This window comes from Gasterosteus aculeatus, chromosome 5 (assembly GCF_964276395.1).
Source record: "Gasterosteus aculeatus chromosome 5, fGasAcu3.hap1.1, whole genome shotgun sequence".
NCBI classification, from domain to species: Eukaryota; Metazoa; Chordata; class Actinopteri; order Perciformes; family Gasterosteidae; genus Gasterosteus; species Gasterosteus aculeatus.
In genome coordinates this window covers 9,106,709-9,128,933 of record NC_135692.1, presented here as the reverse complement: position 1 = coordinate 9,128,933, position 22,225 = coordinate 9,106,709, and the positions used below count along the sequence as shown (strand labels likewise).

The 22,225-nt window shown below is 48.8% G+C and overlaps 1 protein-coding gene across 13 annotated transcripts in view; it reads right to left on the bottom strand.

Annotated features, from left to right (window-relative positions):
* tanc2b (tetratricopeptide repeat, ankyrin repeat and coiled-coil containing 2b) overlaps nucleotides 1-22,225 on the bottom strand; it is a 106,103-nt gene that overhangs the window by 9,241 nt on the left and 74,637 nt on the right. For 11 of the 13 annotated variants that reach the window (XM_078103168.1, XM_078103171.1, XM_078103173.1 and 8 more), the window contains 18 exons: nucleotides 19,790-19,973; nucleotides 19,160-19,408; nucleotides 14,953-15,084; nucleotides 10,431-10,469; nucleotides 9,180-9,461; nucleotides 8,878-9,002; nucleotides 6,968-7,199; nucleotides 6,194-6,363; nucleotides 5,792-6,070; nucleotides 4,944-5,111; nucleotides 4,404-4,564; nucleotides 3,801-3,909; nucleotides 3,577-3,699; nucleotides 3,047-3,283; nucleotides 2,702-2,911; nucleotides 1,850-1,943; nucleotides 369-502; nucleotides 120-243 (listed from right to left, as the gene is read on the bottom strand). In XM_078103168.1, the coding sequence (XP_077959294.1) occupies nucleotides 120-243; nucleotides 369-502; nucleotides 1,850-1,943; nucleotides 2,702-2,911; nucleotides 3,047-3,283; nucleotides 3,577-3,699; nucleotides 3,801-3,909; nucleotides 4,404-4,564; nucleotides 4,944-5,111; nucleotides 5,792-6,070; nucleotides 6,194-6,363; nucleotides 6,968-7,199; nucleotides 8,878-9,002; nucleotides 9,180-9,461; nucleotides 10,431-10,469; nucleotides 14,953-15,084; nucleotides 19,160-19,408; nucleotides 19,790-19,973 (3,052 nt within the window). The remainder of the gene's footprint in view (nucleotides 1-119; nucleotides 244-368; nucleotides 503-1,849; nucleotides 1,944-2,701; nucleotides 2,912-3,046; nucleotides 3,284-3,576; nucleotides 3,700-3,800; nucleotides 3,910-4,403; nucleotides 4,565-4,943; nucleotides 5,112-5,791; nucleotides 6,071-6,193; nucleotides 6,364-6,967; nucleotides 7,200-8,877; nucleotides 9,003-9,179; nucleotides 9,462-10,430; nucleotides 10,470-14,952; nucleotides 15,085-19,159; nucleotides 19,409-19,789; nucleotides 19,974-22,225) is intronic. The other 2 variants (XM_078103172.1, XM_078103167.1) reach the window with 1 other exon arrangement.

The following is a 22,225-nucleotide window of genomic DNA, read 5'->3' as shown; positions in this document are numbered from 1 at the left end:
ATTTTTAGCTCATTAGATACAACCTGAATTGATGCACTAAAGGAAATCCTCCTATTTATCGATGTACGAATCCCTTCGCGTTTACTGGATTCCATTCACAGCGTTTTTTCTCTACTTACCCTGAGCCAGCAGAAACTCCACGGTCCCCAGGTGTCCCTCCGAGGCGGCCATCATGAGGGGGGTACGGCCCTGCTTGTCGGCCAGGTTGACGTCGGCGCCGTGTGTGAGGAGAAGGTCCACGATCTGCAGCAAACACCCAAACGCAGCAGCACCCACGTTTGTGAGATGAAGGAAATACCAAAGACAAAGAGAAAGAACATGGGGAGGGAGGAGAGGGAAGGGGGAGGGGGAGGGGGGGGGGCACCGACCTGCCAGTGTCCCTGCCGGACGGCGCTGAACAGCGGGACGATGCCTCGTCTGTTGGGCTGGGCCACGGCCGCCCCCTGCTCCAGCAGCAGGCGACAGACCTCCAGCTTCCCCCGACCGGAGGCCGCGGTCAGCGCTGCACACACACACACACACACACACACACACACACACAATCACAGGGTCTGTTTGTATATGGAGAACAACGTCACTATTCGCTGGGAGCCCATGATTGCATCCACTTGTCGAGGAAAACGCGAGGAGGGTAGGAGAGAAGAGAAGAAGAAACAAGAAGACGCAAAGGGAGGAAGAGAGAGGGGAAGAGGAAACGAGGATGAGGAGAGAGGAGAGAAAAGAACCCTTGAGATTTTGTGGAAGCCTTTAAAAATTCTCATATGTAATGACTTTAATGGACTAAAGCACAGAGAAGAAATCTCTTTTATGCGGAGTGGAAGCTGGATGACCCCTGATTCAACAATCGTCCGACACATGCTGGATGTGAGACCCGTGTCGATATTTGGGAGTCGAAAAGCATCTTATAACAAATTAGCATTAAAATAACATCCATAATATTACCGAATAAAAAAGCCATTAGGAAGTGCTTTTACAATAAAACACCTAAAAACCATATACTAACAGCCAAAAATAAACACGTAACAAGTTTATTTTTTTCAAAATGAAGGATAATTATTGTATTTGAGACCAAGATATATATTTAGCAGCACATTTTGGTGTATAAAAATCAAACCCTCTTAGTTTCGGCTGACACAAACACCGATGTATCTGCAATGAGAAAGCACCCCCGACTTATCATCCCAGCTCCACTTTCAACCTTTTGATTCTGTGCTGCTCAGTGAGTGCAGCAGCACATACACACTCTGCCCCCCGGCGGTTAAAGAATAATGTATTCTCATTCAACACATCCAGCAAGACTTGGATTAAAAGTCTTCTTCCAGAACAACGATCCGTCTGATCCCTCACGAACAATCAGACCGCGGCTCGGCGAGTTCAAGTCTTGCACCGACAGCGAGAGGCAGCCTGTATGAAGCTGCAGCCCAGCCCCCGTCTGTGCTCCAACGACACCACCGCACTGCCATCAGCATCTGACGCAGCAGCAGCGCGCAGACACACGAGAGCCACGTCTCCCACCCGCACTGCAGCGCTGCGCCTCGCTGACCCCCCCCCCCGCCAACCCACCGGACACTCCGCAGGAGGGGAACATTGACAGCATGAACTGTGGGTTTATTCATCACACTTTATGAAATCATTTTTACTGAGAAAAAAAAAATCCTATGATAATGACAAGCTCCTTTGTGCAATTCACTGTCCCACTCCTCATTTTATAGAACCTGAACGCATCGCAAGTGTGTGTGTGTGTGTGTGTGTGTGTGTGTGTGTGTGTGTGTGTGTGTGTGTGTGAGGTGGGGAGATCAACAACGGTCCGTCACAGACCAGTCAGTGTGCGTAAAGGAGCTATTCCCACCTGTCTCGCCCCACAAGGTGTCAAAGTTATTGATCTGAGCCCGCTCCACCTCCTCTTCATCTTTCTCTGGCAGATCCAGCAGGTACGACACAATCTGATGTGGGGGGGGGGGACATTAGAAATGAGAGAGGTTAAAAGGTTAAAAGTTGTCTTTAAACAGATACACATACACAAACGTATCTCTTGAATCTGCTTGAATGTAACTAATTAAATTAAATTAATTTTAAAAGGTTGATTCTAACCTCTCTGCTTTAATTCGCCCTCTATACTTATCTCTCTACTCCCCTAACTTCTCCTCCCTTCCAGCATAGAGTTCTTTCCCCCTTCTCAAATACACATTTACCGGTTCTCAAAGAGCTGCGCTACGTCTCAATTTGTTCTCAATACTTCGATTGCGTCTCTCCAGACGCATTTAGTCCAGAGCGTCTTTGGAAACATAGACTCCAGCAACATGTGACGAGATGCGCAGTAGCACTAAAGAAAAGTAAGCGCAGCGTTCGGTGTGACGAGCTGAACGTTCTCCTACGTGTTTGCACCGAGGAGTCTGCGTCCTGTGTGCGACAGGAGCCGTTTGCTTGCCTTCAGCTCGCACACTAATCATCATCAACATTATACAGCACGGCGGATTCTCCCGGCGTGCTCGTTGTGTCGCTGTGCAATCATACTCTTTGGGAGTCTTTCAAATGGCTCATATTCTGTGTGCTCAAATGACGAGATATGCTTTCAAACATTGCTTTTCTGAATATATTTGATTGACAACGTTGGTGTCAATGTGCCGCGAAAAGCTACGGAATGTGTTAACAATAAATTTAAATATTAAATTCTAGCACCCTGCCCCCCCCCCTGCTGTACCTCGATGTATCCCATGCTGGCCGCGGCGACGAGGGCCTGCTGCACCGCGTGGCTCTTGGTGAAGGCCACCTGTTGTTGGGTTTGCTGGGACGGCGGCGCCGGCGGCCCCATGCCCCAGTCGCACTGGATGAGGAACTTCACCACCTCCATGTGGCCCCTCAGGGCCGCGTGGACCAGAGCGCACTGGCCGTTCTTGTCGAGGTGGTCCACCTGTCAACGTGGGACGCGGAGACCACCGGTGAGGCAAATCGGAGACGCGCGTTCGATCGTAAGGCTCGATCGCCCTCCCCACCCACCCCCCCGCTGCCCCTCATCCTCCGTAGAGGGCTGAAAACGTGCACGCACCTTCGCTCTCCTGCGACAAAGCGCGGTCACAATGGCCATGTGCCCCCCGGCGGCGGCGTAGCCCAGCGGCATGAGGCCGCTCTCGGATGGCGAGTCGACCGAGGCGCCGTACTCCAGCAGAAGGCCCACCATGTCCATGTAGCCCAGGTGGGAGTGGACGCACAGGACGGGGGCGTTGTTCAGCACCTCCGTGCGGTAGTTCACGTTGGCCCCGCCCAGCATCAGCAGCCGGCTCACCTGGACGGACAGATTTGGTTACTAGGATTGCACAGCGCTCAAACCACTGAATTCTGAGCATCCTCGAGCCCACGCGGACGTTTGGGCAACATTTGATGGAGGTGGTCCTGCGTCCACGATAAGGGGACGGACGAAAGTACGGCCGCTGGACAAGTGGATGGACAACCAGCACACATAATGCCTCAAAAAAAGTAAAGTAAATGAGACCATATTTTTTTTGGTGCGTTGCATATTTTGAGGAGCCGCCTTGATTCGGTACCCCGACATTGTTTAAGTATGGCTCCTCTCTTCACCTTGATGTTGGGAGTGTAGAGGTTTCGGAGTGAGGAAAGTGCAGCTGAAAGGCCCTCCGTGCTGTAGGAAACCCACAGGCCTTGAAGAACAGATGAGGAAACGCCGACTTTCTTGCTGAGCCCCTTGAAGAGAGAGACGGGTTGTAAATATTCATTACTTTGGAGCCTCACCACAGCTGTGCGTTGGTGTGTGAGCGTGTAGATGCGTGCAGAGACAACTATACCTTGAAGATATGTGCTTTGAGGATGTGATGGCCCAGCTCAATAGTCTGCTGTCTGTTCAGCTTGTTCTCCTGCCGGGAGAACCAGAAGGCCAGCAGGGTGTGACCGCTCCTGCAGAGAGTTACGAACAGGGACTCAATACGTGAGACTGACTCATCGGATCATCACGCCGTGGGATCACCTGTGCAATCGGTGGAGCGATCCGTCCATAATTGCAAAAAGGAGCACAATGTCCCTGCACCAACCATGTTGGAAAAATCATTACATCCACACACTTTTTTTCACCATTTTATTGGCAATCCTGTTAATTCTTCTTCTTGAAAAAAAAAAAAAGCTGAGATTGTTGATTAAATTGTTGTGCAGCAGATAAATGAAGATTGTAAAAACTGTCTTTCTCGGGTCACGATGGTTTGTTTATGCTACTCTTTCTTTTAACGTAACGACCAGACATCCTTTACGGGCTCTTTTCTATGCTCTCTGCCACCAGACACAGGAACACGCGGCTGGATTTAACGGCTTCAGGTCCTGTCTAACAGCAAGGTAAAGACGTACACTTTAACGTTTTTGCAGCACTTGCCAGCTGAGAGATCCCCCCCCCCCCTCACCTCGGATCACAGAGGAACTTTGTCTTCTCTCCTTCTTCTCTCCAGATCAGCCACTCCCTGAAGGAGGGATGGACAAACATCCTGGTGCCGTCCCTCCTCTTCACCAGGAAGACGGACAGGTTGTCCATGCGCTGTTGGAAGTCCTCCCAGTCCAGAGTGCCCTGTCAACGTTATTTATTGCTCAGGTCAAGCTGATATCATTTATAAGACGGGAACAAATTAGTTATGGATGGATTTATTTGATCTTGTACTCGTCCTAAACATTGTGCACATTAACCTTGTTACTTATCTAATCATAATTATGTCAATCCTGTTCATTTATTTGATCCACAGGACAGAGAATAACAATAATAATAATAACCAAATATTAGAGATGACTTTGCAAGGTAACTAAAGTCTTCTCATTCAAAAGTGAGCTGAGGCGTTGACCGCCACCACGGATCAGAGCGGCCCATTTTCCAACACGTCGTTTGACTTGGAAGCCTCGAGGTATTCAACGGTCTCAAGCTGGGAGGTCCAGTAACATTTCGGCATCATTACCTGCAGCGATCCGGAGTTGATGGCCTGATAAATCTGCTCATCGTTCAGCGGGTGAAGCGAGGCCACGGCCACGTTGAGCAGAGGAAGCGCCCGCTCGAACGAGGACTGCGTGGGGAAGCGCATGTTGCACTGCAGCAGGTACACCTCTGCCAGGTTCACCGGAACCACCTGAGAAGAAAGAATCGGATCGCTGATTTGGGGCGGGGGGGGGGGGGGGGGGGCATGCGGCACTCTACAGAAAATGAATAATGCACGGTGTTTGTTCAGCGCGCGTCCGACCCGTCAACGCGGTCGGGGAGAATGTGGATTTACTGTTTTCATTTTTTATGAAGTCGGGACGCACTTCTGAATACATGAAATTAAAATAAACCCGGGAGGTGTGAAATAACATATTTCACTATGAAATGCACACTTAAACAATTCAGCTGCATTAGTCATGGAAAGGGGTTTGGTTCCAACCGTCACGAATATTTTATGAAACTATTTTTACGCAAAGCACGTCAGAGAGCAGGTCAATAAAAAAAAACAATCCCATTGTTGCCTTGGCAAACCATAAATACCAGGATATTTGGTTTAGAAACCTGTCTTGTCTTCTCTGTTGCTATGGAGGCCGTGAGTAACGCTGTGGGCTACAACTTGAGTCATGCTTTTTTTGTTGGCAAATCGGTTAAAAGTACTCTTATTTATCCATCAGAGGTTCCTGTTTGCAGTGTTTAAGCTACTATTGATACAAAAAAATAAGACTATAAGGAGCACGTTTGTTTCCAGGATTTCTATTCTCAAATTTCTGTCTCATCATATCTGTGCGCTCAAATTTCACTGTTCAATCAATCTGCAAAAAAACACACCTTGTAGCTGGAGCTTTTGAGGACAAGGTAGCCCTTCTCGATGAGGTCAAAGGTGAGCTTGAGGTACAGGTAGGAGCCCTGGCTCAGGGCCTTGAGGTGGGCGCTGAGCTTGCCGAAGGTGGTGTTGTCCATCTTGCCGTTGAGCGAGATGTTGTTCTGGATCTCGGGGCTGCTGTGGATGCGGTGCAGGATGTAGCCCTGCAGGTCCTGGTCTATGGCGTCGTTCTCCTCCAGGCCGTCCAGGAAGATGCGGTGGAAGGGCAGCGAGTTGGTGATCTCCTAAACAGTGACAGTGACATGGCAGAGAAATGGCCGTGAACATAAACGTAGACATACAGTACTTGCTGATATATGGTAAAAATAATCATTTTAAAAAAGGTCAGAAATAAATAAATAAAGGACCTGCAACGTGGTTCTGACCGTCACCACCAGTTTGAGCCAAGGAGGGAACTTGTTGATGGTTTTAGTGAGGAAGGACACGATGGTGTCTCCGTAGTCCGGCTTGTGGAACTCTGCCTCGTTCAAGCCGTCTATGAGGATGATGAGGTCCTCCTCAGAGTTGATCTTCCTCTCTGAAACAGAACAAGAATGTTGACAAAAATACAGAAATACTATTTTTTGGGGAAATTCATTCAACTTGGAAACAACAGACTGATAAGACATGAATAAAATATATTTGATTGCAGAACTATAAACCACATTTAATGGCCTTCCTCCTCAGACGACGAAGATTCATTTAGACTTTGAGGGTAAGCCACCAAGTGAAATTTCATTACAGATTTTTGTTTGTTTTTCATTTAAAATGAAAGTTTGGAACAATCTAAATTAAGCTTTGTTTGGATTAATAAATAGGGAGCTTTATGATCTTGACAAGGCATCTGTTATTATGCACAAAAGGACTCGAGTCGAACAATAAACTGAACGTGGCAAATTGAGTGCTGAGGCCAAACAAGTTACAAATTGGCAAAAGCACGGTGATGATTCTTAAACTAAAATGATTTCTACATACTTCAACTAAAGAGCAGAGCTACAAACTGCTGTGTTTGATTCACCCTCATGAGTTCAATTAAAATACAAAATTCACTTTACACAGACGACTTGCATGAGAATAAACAAATACACCGTTCCCGTGAAACCGCTGTCAAGTGCGACCAATTTGTTTCGCGAGTGCTTCACCTCTGTAAAGTGCGTCCAGGGGCTCCAGCACGCCCCTCCTGAAGGAGGCCAGGGGGTCCTGGACGCAGGAGCGCAGGCTCAGGGTGCTCTGGAGGTGCGGCTCCTTCAGCAGCTGCTCCCTGTAGGCGACGAGGTGCGGCGAGCGGCACAGCAGGGCCGCCACGTTGTGCACGAACTCCGGCACCAAGCAGGTGTAGGCGTTGTCGGCCTGGCAGTAGTGGTACGCCACCACCTGGGGGCGACAAAGAGCGGAGAGAAGGACGCAGCCCGGGTCAACCCTCAAGGAAACCCCAAAAGACGCACCCTTCCGGTGCACACCTGGCGATCCCGACATTGACCACGGTCTGGGCTCGCGGGAGTCACATGACCCCACTTTTTGAAATAACATTTCACATGCACTGCCTCCGACTTCATTGCAGTATAATGAAACGTCGCTTTAGCTATTCAGAACTTATCGCTTCAGGCTGCCAGGTGAGGCCGCTTCCGGAAGGGGGGGGCACGTGCGAGCTCATGTGCCGGGATGACTGTGGCACGACAGAGTCGAGCCGTTTGCGCGATGTTCTCCAAACGTGGCCATGGTTACATGATCCGATGTGTCTGTGTTCGTCACGAGAGGGGGCGGTCGAGGGGGCGAGTTTGCCGGGGAGGTCAGTCGACTGAGCGAACGGACGCAGGTGTGACTAAAGCGCTCCTGGCGACAGAGATCACAAAGAGTTTGAAATGTTTCAGAGGCTGCCGACGGCGATCAGAAGGCAGTATCGAAATGAAACGAAATGCAAATTTTTTTGGTCACAGCGGGATAAAGGTCTTTAAAACAAAAGGGGAGTGAGCGCCATCATCTATGCACGGAGTTAACACGATCTAATGGCTTGGCAGGGAAATGGCTTTCTACAGGTATAAATATTTCATAAGGCTCCCTGGCAAAGTTGTTTTTTCTCTTTTAAACACATCTGCATAATGCATCAAGCTGGGGCCGGGGACGCAGATGGCTGAGCTGCATGGGGGGGGGGGTGGAGGGGGGCCGACGTGAGACAGAAGACAGGAAGAAGAGCCGGAAAGAGAGCCGGGTTCACACACACTGTTAAAGCGAGCTAAACTCTCCGGTTATAGTGTTTTGAAAGTCAACATTTAACACAAAAAAGAGCATAAAAATGGAGTCCCAGCTTATCTGCTGCTTATTTGAAGTCTATCACCTCGGGGAGCAAAAGTCGCTGTGTCCATGCGCGCACTTTGGAGAAATATATGATATATTTCGCTGAATATTCTGCCACCTCCGCTGTCCCTAATTGAAAAACTAAGACATTAAATGATGATCTTTACCGAAGGACAGAGGCCTGGAAACGTCATGCTTAACAACAAACACGAGAAAATGTATTATTACGACACGTCGGCAATGTTTTCCCTTAACGATCATGCATGCAGTTCCACCCTTTGATAAATAGGACAGGAAGAACTGACAACACTCGAATGCAAATTAGACTCCTTACATAGCATTTGGCAATTCTAACATGTATATTTTTACATTTCACACAGCTGTGAAAGAAAAAAAGGAAATGGAGGAGTGGGAGGAAATATTCCTAAGTGGCTCAGGCTGGTGCACTTATCTTCTTCTTCGTAATACGCAACCATCAATTGAAAGCTAGAAATGGCACATTGTAAACACGCTCGCAGTACCACTCAAAAGTTTGGATACATTTTCTCAATCAATTCAATAAGAAAGCGTGTCCACACCTTTGACTGGTGCTGTATATATCCGCAGCAGATAAATAGATCATTTTCATTTGTAAAAAAAGCAAATGGGAGGAAAAGCAGTAAAAAAAAAGAAGGAAAAAGATCATATCTGCGTGTCTTAATACTTGGAGACGCAGACCGTCTCCGGTGTATTTGTCTGTCACGTGTGTATCCGGTACCTGAGACGCCAGCCTCCTCATGGACTCTTCCTGACGTCGCCTCATCTCGGGGGTCCCGGGACAGCTGCCTCCTCCCAGGGTGCCGTGCGTGGGCTGGGGCTGAGTGAGAGGGAGACCCTCTCCATCTGGACACAAGACACACACGCGTGAGACACTCGCGCCGGCTTTCTGTTCTAAATTTAAGGTTTCTAACATTTCTAAAATACCAAAATTCAACAATGGAGTTCAGAAAAGAATCCTCATCAGTTTAGCATCTTCACCCGGTGCACGAATGCACTACTCGTACGGAGACGTGAGCCTACGTTTGGGCGACGCCTGGGGGCTGTCGGAGGCGATCTGCCTCATGCGGGTGCCGTGGCAGCTGAGCGCCACCAGGCGAGAGACGATGGCGGTCTTGCCGAAGCCGATGTTGCCCAACACCGCCACGCCGCGGTTGGTGCTGGCGTTGGGGCTGTTGAGGTGGGCATCGATCTCCTGGAAGAGCCACTCGCGGCCCGTGAAGACCGAGTCCATGGTGATGCTGGGCACCTCGAACAGCAGGGGTTTGAGGGCGATGTCTTGAGGCCGATAGGGTGCAAAACGCACTGGCGGGTCAAGGAGAAGAGAGGATTTAGAGGTCAAAGGCACATTCATGTTCCTTCACGAGCATTTTCAGGAATCAGGAACATTTATTGTTAAAGTATGTTAGATATATCAAAGGAATTTGACATGCTAGTTAGCGCATAACAGATTTTGAGATGTCTGCATATCTGTCCTGTTTGCATCTGAGGACTGATATGGAGCGAGTTACTGCGTGTACATTAACATGATAGTAATACTTGGATATAATTTTGAATAACATAAATACCTATGCAGAAAAAAAGCGTGTAATAGTAGTAGGTAGTTCTCACATGTATTATATATAAAATAAAATATTCTATTGCTGTCTATTGATAAACAAAATAGGAGTGGATGTGGATTTCAGGGTTACAAATATTGTGTTCTATTTTTTTTAATGAAATACAGTAACACAAAATGAATCAAGTAAGTGGAAAGTGAAACTTCTGAAATTAAAACTATACTGATTGCTCAATGATTGCTATGTGAGGGAATTATTGCTTTGGGCACTTTAACAAGCAAGGACTGTTGATTTCACTCACTAAGGCGTGAATTCAACAGTCGTTTGAGGGGCACATTAAACTCATGGCCTCCAGAGGTTGTGCATCTTCTCAGCCCAACATATGGACCATTAATGACTAATGAGGCCAAAATTAATCTGGTACGAACAGATGTGCGATGAATTCAGTATAAAGTTCCGTCTGCTCCTTCCATCTTTTAAAGTAAAAAAAAAAAAAAAAGAGTGAAAACTGCTCTCTACGATGTGGCGTGTTGTTTCTTTAAGTGGTACATCAGCCTATGCTGATTAATCCTGGTTGAGAATGTGCGTTGAGTGTGAATAACTCAAATGCTTTAATCCAAATGAGCGTGCTCTGTGAAACGTGGCAGTAACGTCCCTTAATGTTGAGGACGGAACGTTCCGCCCGGTGCAACAAATGAAAATGAAAGTAACTTACGTGACTGCGATTGCCAGGCATTGGCGTTATTAGCGGAAGCTGCGACGGACAGCGAGCATAAGACAAAGAGAGAGAGAGACAGTGTGGTGACAGAGGGGAGAGAGGAAGACAGTGAGGACAGGAATGGGAACCAGCAGCAGTTGTTGCTCAATGTACAGACAAACAAATAAGGAAGCAGAAAACAACATTGGCACGTCATGATGTCAGAAATACGGGGAACCACCACAACAGGGCTGATCACGATTTGAAATCCTTTGCATTATATCGAGCGTGTTCCTCGGGCCGTCTGGAGGGAGGAGGGAGAAGGTTCGCACTTTTAGGAGTATCTAATTGGTTCCATTGGGCCGTGCAAGATCATTCAATCTCCATAAAGAAACAATTGAAGCCAGCTCTAGTCATAATTCGACATCTGGATGTGGAGAGAGCAAAACCTCCGCTCCACAGACGAGTGTGTGAGAGTTACAGGCCGCTAAAGGTGTTTCACATAGTAACGGAGAGCAAATCACAGAGGCTCAGACTAACCGTGTAATCGGATTTACACTTTGGTTTTTCTTTTGCTTCCTTGGGTTTCCCGCTGGTTTCCAGAAATCATTCAGAAAATATGATAAATTGATCCTAGAATAACATGATCATAATAAACTACCACAGTTTTCAGTAGCAGTGAGATGACCTAACTATTCAGGAGTTACGACCCCGAGACAGAGTTTACCCCCCCGAAGGAACAAAAGAAGAACGTTGAGATCATTTCCCCGATACTCCTCGTGTTCTCCATGTGTAGAAAACCGGTCAACGGTTTTCCAGGTTTCCGGTGGGGGGCGGGGAGGGGGCGGGGCCACAAGCGGCTTTGCTGATTATCAATGCGCAGTGGGGATCGACTGCGGCTCCCACGACAGCCGGTGCAAAAGCTCGCGTCACACCCTGTGCGGCACACTGGGACTCTGACTTGTGGGAAACACGTATCATACATTAGAGTAGTCGGGTGTGCGATGAACGAGAGCGAGCAGGATTTATTGTGTGTCGGCAGAAATTTCTGTACTTTGTGTGCAGCTACAGAGCTGCGAAATACATCAGGGTGCAGGAAGGGGAAGTGAGGGAGGGGCTGCTGCATTAGAGCTGCAAAAGGCTCCAGTGTGTTGATAAGGAGCTTTGCTGCATAACATAATGAGTTGATATTGCGTTTCATGCCTCCTTTTAGCAGACAACACTGCAAATGCCCCCCCCGACCCCTTCTCAGGATGCTAATTATCTTTGCAGAAACGTGATGATCATGCTAAAGGATATTCCCACTTATATCAGGAAATAGTACAAAGATGGTTGAAGGGGTGTTTTACACTGAGTGCATTTTACTGCACTGAGCTCTGTGGCAGCTGCAACCCAATGCAATAAAAAGACATTTCATCCCATTTCCCCGGTCACATTATTTCAGTGCTAACTTCACAAACACAGTCAGAGAGACACAAAGACTCAGAAGGCGACGACCTTCCTACGCCGCCTATAATTCACAAGCCGATGTATTGCTCTTCATGTTGGGTGTCAGAATGGACCTGATGCAACACTAGTGATGGGAAATGCAAAAAGTACCCAATGGAACCAGTTACAATGCAAACGCCGGATGTGAGAGGCTAAGTGCTTGCTAATCCAATTATCTCGGAGGTGGGGAGACCGAATGCCAAACGTGTCCGAAAAACACACCTCTGCAATATCGGCCAGGGTCCTTCCCCGAGGGCGGTAACGATTACACCGCTTTGTGCGCGTTAAATCGTGCAGGCCACTACTGCTCCACTGGGGCAGGTCTTCCACCAAAAAAAAACAAAAAAAACATGGCAGCCATGTTGAGAACGCGGGGCCGAGGGAGTTGTTTTCCAGGACAGCGGAAGCAAATGTGTGTTTGTGTGAGAGGGAATGACGGATGAATCGCTGTTGCTCCTGTGCATAACAGTCCCCCCCCCCTCCTCGGGCAACATTCAGCGAGGTGTCACTCCACCGTCCCTCGCCTACCGCCAACCCTCGACCGCCAGACGGAGAGAGAGGCTCAGACGTTTTTAATTATTCACCAGGTGAGGATGACTCACGGTGGCTAAGCAACCTCGAGAAGGAGAGAGAGAGAGAGGAGAGATGATGGGGAGGAGGAGGGCCTGCTCGCTGTGAAGGGTCCGGGGAGCTTGGCAACACAGGTTCTTACATAATTTATGTTTGAAAAAAAGAAATCTTAGAAATCGGAGCATCATTATAAACCTGGGTGAGTTTATGGACCATGTGTCCTAATTTTACACAAACCTTGCTGACTTAACTTCTACATCTTGCAGCCGAGGAAGGAGGACGAAGTATGTGACATAAGACACAGAGCCCTAATAAATATCACATCTGAAATAAAAGACAGTTTAAATTAAAATGTATTCATCGGGTAGCAGGGAATAGTTTACGGCTATCAAAAGGTTAAATAAACATCTTAAACTGTTTCATCCAATCTAGACGAGCCATGCGACTCACAGCTTCATTCACTTTAAACATGAAACATTTGTTGGGGACTATTTTTGATTTATGAATTAAAAGCGAATGAAAAGAGCTCCAGTATGTTGTATGTGGGACAAAGTCTGTGGCACAACGATATCAAGCATTGGATAAACTCAGGCAATGTTGGAACAATTCAATTCGCTCTTGGTACCTTGGAGGGATTAGTTAATAATTAGTTAAAAGTCATATAATATAGCCTGATGTTTGAATCAGCTAAATGATCAGGTAACACAAAGCCCTATTTTGTGTATGCGAGCAGAGGGAGAAAGGGCATGGAGGGGGGGTGGGGGGGGTGGCGGAGAGAGAGTAGATGATCAGGGGAGAGAACGTGTGTGCGGTGCACAGTTATGCGAGCGAGATTGCGGTGAATAGATGAGGTGGGTGGTAAATCTTGGAGGTAGGCAGTAAGGAGCACAAGAAGGTCCTTTTCAGTCTGACTCACTCTCCTCAAAACAGCAGCACGGCTCGGGGCCCCCGGCGGCCGCTCGGCATCCAAAGAGGCCGACATAAAGAACATCAGCGGGGGAGAGAGAGAGAGCGAGAGAGCTGCATCGGTCAGCTGGTTACCACCTGACCCACACATAACCAACAGTCTCCTCTAGATCATCCGGAACTGAAGCTGAAGCTTCAAACTCATCACTGCACACACATCAGTCATCTATCTGCGTATTACATGTTAATGAACCTGGCAGCTTCTGGCAGTTTGTCATGAGCTATGAGGAGAAAATTTATTTATTTTTCCGGTCGTGGTTTAAACGTTCACGCGGCCCGATAGAGCCAGCCGCAAGCAAACATGTTCCCGCGGGGCAAAGATCACGGTTGCCTTCTCCATATGCCGTCATTCAGGCAATTAAACCAAAATGAACTCTACCTGGTTGCCGTTTCTTATTTTCGTAGAGCATTTGAACAAGAAGGATTCTGTCCGCAGCTCTTTGTTGCACATCGGCGGTTTCCATCACTGAAACTGTAAATCACTGTAAGCGTTTCCCTCTGTATTCTAATTTCACTGCCAGTTATTCATGTAAATGTTTTGATTGGGTGGCGTGGGGGGCGGGGGGAGGTCAAATAATCATGAGTCATCCACTAGCCATCTTTCTCAACGACAAAATGTCAGAGAAAACATTGCTGATGCCATGAATACATCAATTAATCTGACAACTTCAATTAAGTGACCAACGACTCCTCCATTCAGTGCCTGTCAATACACTTTGCAGGAATAAAAAGAAACCCTGCAGGGAAAAAATAGTGTCCTTCAAGCCGCCGGCCTTCTCCTCGGGTCACCCGTCTGACGCTGATCCGAGGAGCCGCGCCGCACGCCAGGACGCAGTCGGTTGGCTTGTAAACACACTTGGTCGCCCTTAGAGGAGGAGGAGGAGGAGGGCTGACACCAGCGTTCCTGGCAGTAACAATGAGACTCAGAGGATATAGCTCGTCGTTGCCTCTCTCTCTCTTTCTCTCTCTCTCGTGTGGCCAGCTGCCTCGGGCGCGGCGAATCACAGTGGCGGCTCAGCCGGGCTCGCTCTCGGCTAAGTGGGGTCTTAACAGGTGTTCAAAACACACGGGGACGCATATTTGTGCTCGCCTAGATGGCAGGCCTCTGCCATCTAGAGCTCATTACCGGCTAAGTGACTGAGGAAGGAGGGCGAGGGGGACACATAATGTCGTGACACGAGGCCATTTGGCCCTTGGGGGGGGGGAGGAGATTTGCTTGCCCATGCAAGCAAAGCACTGAGACAATTCTTTGTTTAGTGGTGACACAACCTGACTAAATGCTTTTCGTGTACTGCCGCCCCCCCTCCGCCCCCCCACTCGCATGCTCCTCTCACACGCAATCTGAAAGTAACAGTGAATGAGGCTCAGCACCTACGGTCATACTGCAGCTCTTAGAGCGTCTCCTGCTGCCGTTTTTCAGCGAAACCTTAAAAGTTGTGGCATGGTCAGCGTAGGTTTCGGTTGACATAACGGGTTTTGATGGTCTGTGTGTGTGCTGGCGTCGTCTCTTGCTTACCTCTCAGGTCCTGCCCGGAGCGACCCGGCCCGCAGGTGGTGCTCTGTCTGGGCAAGCGCAGCGACGTGCGTAGCGGAGTGTGTCTCTGCTCATCCAGGTACGCCAGGTCCTCCAGGTGGGCTGAACTTGTAGCTGTGAGAGAGAGGGAGGTATTTCAGAGAAAGAGCTATCATCAGCATATGTATGAACTCAGTCATCCAGAGTCCCCCTTCTCACGTATACATATATATATATTATATATATACACGGGGAGGCACAGGATCATGCCGGTGTCTTGAGGCTGTTGTCAGACTCTCATACTCATATCTCCTACAGGAGAGCGCGAGCCGGCCCTACGCGGTTCGGTCCTAACGCTCCGTCCCCCTCGATGTCTGTCACGCTGCACGGAGGCAGATGCCATCGGGCCCCTCTCAGGATTAATTAGCTCAACAGACTAATGTCTTATTCATGGAGTGAGTGCCGTCTGACACCGGCTGATTGTTTCGCACCACGCTGCGTCTTGCGTGGGCCAACGTTTCGGAGTCAGTGGATGTTAAATAAGATCAGAGGCCGGCGGCGGGGGGGTGGGGGGGGACGAGCGGCGGCCTTGATTCTCCTTCACACCTGAACCGTGACTTTGTCAGACGGGCCGCTGACAAAGTCATTACGTAAAGAGAAGACCCCGTCGTGAACAGAGCGGTTCGTTTGTCCCTTTTGAATAAGCCAACAGGTGCTCTGACAGGAAAATCTGTTCAGAACAAACTTTTCTAATGCAGAGATAATGGAAAAAGCTGCAGAGACGGCGAGAGAAGACAGAATATTAAGCTGTTTGGGTATCTCTGAGAACCAATTTCCTGGGAACTTTTAAGGGAGCTAAATTCGATATTCGGGGTATTAAAGCGGCAGCAAACAACTCTATGTGAAGATATAGTGGAGTAATGGCTACCTGAGCGGCGAATAAAGTGGCTCTTCCTCTGAGAGTGTTCAGAGTGCTCTAACATGCACGTGAGCCCCGGTGTGTGTGGCCCACTGGCTGCTCTCTGCGCCGTTAGCACTGGTAGCACCACTAGCTGCTAGCAGCACGCCCGACGGTCGCCATGTTGAGAGCCGTGTTGAGGCAATCCCTCAACTTCCTCCGAATTGGGAAGATTCTTTTAGTTTTTCTTACATTTTATTCCAGTTTCAACTTCTGGTGCCATTTTTTTCATTTTCTGTGGGAACATTATGAGTCAGAATGTTACTTTGAATGGACTGTTTTAGGGGAGCATTATTCTCTCCAGAAATCATCTGTCTAACCTTAACTGACATTACACAGTAATAATGTGACTTATTTTATCGGAGCGGCAAACCTTTTATTTTTTTTACTATACATGTCAAATTCAGTGTCCGTGTCAGTGTGTGTGTGTGTGTGTGTGTGTGTGTGTGTGTGTGTGTGTCATCTTCTGCGTCTTACTTTGTTCACTCCACAAAATAAGGCCCAGTAATCGCTCCATGTTTCAGGTCTCTGACCCCACCGGCACCTCATCACGGACGCTAACCATGATTTAAAGAGTGTTTTGCAGGTGCCGCCTTACTGAAGCTCGGTGAAGTCCTTTGCATGTGCACGGCTCTGTACGGGTCAACCAGGCCATAGACCCCAAAAAAAACACGAGCCACGCGGGTTTCCCAAAGTGGAGGAAAAACGGCAGCTGGGAATGCTGCAGGCTTGGCCCTGATGGCAATGTGGGTGCCGGTCATCCGACTGGGCTAAAAGTGGAGATAGTGGAGGCACTAATCTTCTGCAGAGCCACAGGAGAATGACTCAGGGCCACGAGGCTGAAAAGACTCCTTATTTCCTCCCTTTCAACTGTGTTTGAATGTGAGGAATCAAATCTGTGTGCTCATCACCTCTATCTGCAATGCAGCAGGCGGCTAGGGATGACGTTCTAAGTTCCTGCGCCAATGCACTAAGACTGCACACTAAAGGAAATAAGAAGGCAAGAAGAATAAAAAAGTAAAGGAAAAGTAACTGTGCAGGCAAGAGCTCAGCCCTTTTTGGGGAGATGACAGCCACATCAGTCACTTCCTGTTACAAAGACTGATAGCACGGACGCACGCGTGCACGCACTCGGGAGGCGGGCCGGGCTGCCGTCCAGAGCCGGTCACACTATCAGCCGACGAGTCATCGCAGATAGACGGTGGCGGCTGGTGCTCTAAACGCCAACCTCCTCTCGTCTCCCAGAGAGATGACTCGAGGCGATAAATAACGCAGCCACTTAAACAACAATACTTACGGGTACTGAAGAGAATATATAAGCGCAGGTGGTATAATCGAGGAGACATGGAAGTATTCGTGCCTCCATAGCTGCTTTGTCTTGGCCGCACAGGTTAGAAGATGGAGATGGAGAGTATTCAGGTGCTTGGGATCTTGCGATTGCCGCTCTTTTCTAAACGGTAGCGACAACCTAAATGAATGTTACGTGGACGATGATGCAACTGTCCACATCGCTGATGCGAGAGCTGAGCGGCGGCGGCGTGACGGAGAAGGAGGGAGATGAAAAAGCTTTTTTCAAAACTCAACCTCATCTTGACTTTCTTCTTTAAGGATACTGATAATGAAGAAATACTAATGGATTCCTTACTTATAACTCTTCCCTGAATGAAACCTCAAAAACTAATTAAATTCCTTACGGGCTAATTTATAAAAACCTCTCAGCAGAGAAACAGGATATTCTGTCCTGGTTGCTCCGTCCTCCATATCCACCCTGAGCTCTACCAACGCACGGCCTTCATTAGGTAATAGAGGAGCCACCTCCCTCCTCGTCTCCCTCCCCACTCGCCTTCTGCTCTCGCTCTGTCTCCCCCCCTACACTCCCCCGCACATCAAAGACACTCTCTCTCTGTCACCGTGGGGGATAGAAACGGTTAATGCCTCAGGCTTTGATGTTGCACTGCTGTGTGAGCCCAGCCAATCCTCAGCCGGCGCTCGCCTCCCATCGTCTAATAACTCTTTGTGGAGGAAAAGAGTGAGAGGGAGCGAGATTACGAAAAACTCTGCTTTCGCTCCTCTTTCCTCGCATTTCCATCTCCCCAATATAGGATTTCTGTTTAGCAAATGCCTCTAAAAACATAATGTCCTTTTTCCCCCCTTTTTTCCTCAGTGCCTCCTTCACCTGCAGCTTGTAGCACGTCTGTGAATCCGAAGGGAGTTGAAGGGGCGGAGATGAGATCGAGGGTGAATCTCTAAAAACCGCCGCGCTGCCAGACGGCGGCGTCAAACAACGGAACATGACCGGCATAACGAGAGGGGGTCGTAGCCGCGGCGGCAAGGCGCATGGGCAGTGTTTGGACGGCACACTCCCCCGCCAGCCCGGAGCTCGTGGTCTGTAACGGCCTCTTCTCACGACGGGAACAGTAATACAATCAGGCGCATTAGGACTGCCTCAGTGTTATGAAACTGATGTATTTACCGGCACCTTTCGGGAGCCTGCAAATCAGAAACTCAATGAGACCTCTGATGAAAAATGCCTGTTTTTTTTGTTTTTCTCATGTGATATTCTCCCAGCCGCAGTATGTTCTCCTTCTGAAGCCGTTTTTTCTTTATCCTTCCCCGGACTGTATTATTCTGCTCTGTGGTTTCGAGCCACACCGAAGGGATGTATGAAATGCCACCGCGGATTTGCAGCTCTTCGCCAAACAAATTCAAAATAAACCCCGTTGAATTTGACAACAACAGTTTCCTCTCTATGTAATTACTCCATGTTGTAAAAGTGACAACAGATGAAAGGTTAAGCGGTTTTATCCCAGATATTCAGGAGAAATAAGGTGTGCAGCTTTGGGATACGTTTTGTTCACAGAATACCTGCCCCATATGCGCAGATCCAATCTTTTGCTCCTGAACTGCTGCTAACCCTCACCCCAATACCAACGGTCCTCCACTTTGGTTTCGTTTTTATCATTGTCGACAACGGGATCCACACAAATGGACGTTAGAGAACACAAAAGGAAAGGATCGCAGTTCATCTCGGGAGAAAACAAGCCAGGAAAGGAAGCGTTCGAGGAGTGCAAGAGGGAGCACTGAAGGAGTCAGAAACATAAAAGGGGCCCGAGAAGCAGCGGCGCCATCCAATTTTGCCCCGGCGCCCTCGCAGAATTGCTACACTCCACGGCCGCGCTCTCGTAAGTGACCTCATTGCTGGCTTCCCTTGCACCTATCTGGGAGAAGGGAGGGAAAGAGGAAGGGACTCACCGGCCACAGAGTTGGGGCGGGGCATGAGGTACAGGGGGATGGAGTGGGCGGAGTGGGAGGACATGCTCTCCAGGCTGCGCTCGGGGATTTTGTTGAGGCTGTAGGTGGAGGCGGTCATGTTCTCATCCACCCTGTACAGGAAGGAGTCCATGCCTGATTTCTGGGACTGCCACAGCTTCAGGTTCCCCCGGGAGCCGTCGCCGTACTTGCCGCCTCGCTCCATGTTCTCCGAGTAGCTGGTCAGCGTGGCTGAAAGAGAACGACGCGGCGGTCAGCGGGCGGACACGACGCGGTCGCGGCAGGGATGTGCGTCATTTGTTCATTCGGGAGCACGGCTTAACTGTCAGCAAGTAAAGTTGACTATTTCTGTTTTGTCTGTATCTTTTTCTTCTTTTGTTACATTTTGTTTTATAGTTATTCTCTTATATGGTTCATAGTTTTACTTTTCATACCACTTGAAATCCCCAAAAAAGAGACCGCTACCTACAAGAGGAATTATTGTTCCTAGTATACCGGTCTTCCCATACGTACAACGCGTTGTGGTTGTCGTCATTGTGGAAAATATAAATTCTCACATTTGACATTTTAACGTGTTCATTCTTTCACAATGTGTGTGTGTGCAGATGTTACCTATTATCCCGCTGTCCCTGCTCTCCAGGGTCGAGGTGGGACTGGTGACGGAGCCGTAGGCGCAGTCCTTGTTGCTGGCCTGGCCGGGCATGGCAGGGGGGAGGGTGGAGCAGGGGCTGCCTGCAGGGGGTGAGGCAGTGCTGCTGGTCAGGGTGGAGCACGGGCTGTTCCTCTGGTTTTGGCCCTTGTAAACACACACAAGCCGTTTTAAAAATAAATAAAAAAGCTTTGTTTGGTTCAAATAACTCCAATAAAATACACAAGACTAAAAGTCAAAGTACAATGTTTGAACTTTTAATACGAGAGTCATATTCAGAGCAAAATGTCACTTCAATATTGCAGATTTTTAAAAGCTCGGCCCCCCTGCTGGCTTCATGTAGTCAGTCCTTCAAAGGATTTTCCCTCCCACGTGGATACTAACACGAATGAAGAATAGTGATTTGTACTTTCGGGAAAGCTTTGCAAATAAGAAAACAAGACTCACACAAAAGAATTACACATGTATCCATTAATGCTAATTCATGGCACCTATAACACCCTGAAATGTCTTTACAAATGTACCTCACAACACAGTCTTCTACAGCTGAGGAGGACGGCACAAAGACAAATAGAAATAGCCTCCGATGTTTATTTGTTTTGTTTCTGAAAGGCAGTTTAGTGCACACAACAAGGATGTTAGTGCTACATCTTAAATGCAGGAAAACAGTAATTTCCCCTTCTTAGAAAATAAATGGGAGGGGCATTTCCAAAATCAGATTCAGCTCAGTCCCTTGGCACATGTGAGGTTGTACGCTGTAGTTCTTTACAAAGTATATTTCACCTCAAATCATACATCTTATGCTTAGACTGAGATAAACACGAGGGGACAACAACAACAACAAACTCTACTGCGTCTAATCCGCTGCAAAACAGACGCACTCTCATGCAGCGTCCGCGGGAGCAAAAAGAAGCCAAGTTGTCAAGCGATTTACGACGCACGCAGGGTCTCCCCTTGAAGGGTCTGCTGGGGCGTTCAGGAGACAACGGGAGGGGGGGGGGGGGGGGGGGGGGTCAAGTGGCGCTCAAGGCTGGATGGAGTCGAGTTTAATCTGCGGGAGAGTGGAGACGCTGAGCTAATAAACGCACACATACACTCGCGAGCAAGGCTGCAACTAACGACTGTTTACATCACTGACTTATCCGCCGGTTATCCGACGACGGGCTCCTGCGGCCGTGGCTCGGCGGATGAACGGGGGGGGGGGGCAATAGGTCGTAGGGTCGGGTGGCTCTGATCCTCGGGATCGTGTAAATAGGGCCTGCACTGTGTAAGCCGCTCAAAAGGTACAAGCTTAGCGTTTGAATTATGAGCGGCGACACCTGTAAACAAGGTCAGCACACTGCCAAAGGACTGCCAAAGGCCTCAGCCTGCGGTTTTGGGAGGAGCTCGACCCCAAAAGCGGACGCACGCGAAGAAACGCACGGCAGCGCCATCTGCCGGGGCTAATGGGCCCCGTCCGACGAAGGACCTGACCTCCACCGCTGCACGAGGATCGGCTTAAATTCGGGGTCGCTTGAGCGCGGGAGCACGGGAGGCAATTAGCCGCTGCACGTTAAGGTCACCTCGCTCCGTCGGCTGTGGAGTTGTTGCAGCCGAGACGCCGGCTACACTCGGCAGTCAATCCCAGTCGGAACGGAAGGCGGTGGATTGGTGTTTTCACTGAGAATTTTTATTCAAAAGCAGGTTGTTGTCTGCCTGGCTTCGTGGTGAATCAGCTGCGGTATAAAGATGACTGGCAGACACACATTGAGACAGACAGGCATCCTGAAAATATCCAGTCAAATCGACTGTATAACTGCGCTCTCTTATGAGGAACATGACAACAGGCCCACTCTCTAATCTGCTGATGGATGGCGTCTTCGGAATCTTTGTCATTATTTTAATCCAGTTCTGGTATGTTAATGAATCAGCCAATCCAGAGAACAGTATTCAGGGTAGATATCCAAAATGATACGTTTGCACCGTGTGCACGATGCAGCGGGCCGCGAGTGTGAGTCACGTCTCTAAAAAGAGCCGCTTGAATCAACCCTCTCGCAATTTATACACCCCCACTGCTACAGCAGCGCTCGCGTCGAGCACAGGCAGTCCATCAGTCTAATCGCTCACCCAAACCGCTTCAGTGCGAAAACCCACACCTATGAACGCTTCAGCAACAGGTCCCCCCCGCCCCCCCCCCCCCCCCACCCCGAAACCCCCCCAGCATTATTTCTGTTCTCTCACTGTTTTCTTCCCTCTGTTTGGGAGAATGCAGACCTGTGAAGTCGGGTTTAGGTAGAAAAACCAGGACATCTGCTGCAGCCCGGAGCCGTTTGTTGTACAACTGCTGATTCTCCACAAATTGGGAGGTTGAGGTGCAGGAGACAAACCTCACAACTCACAAAACTCGCTCTCAATGATCA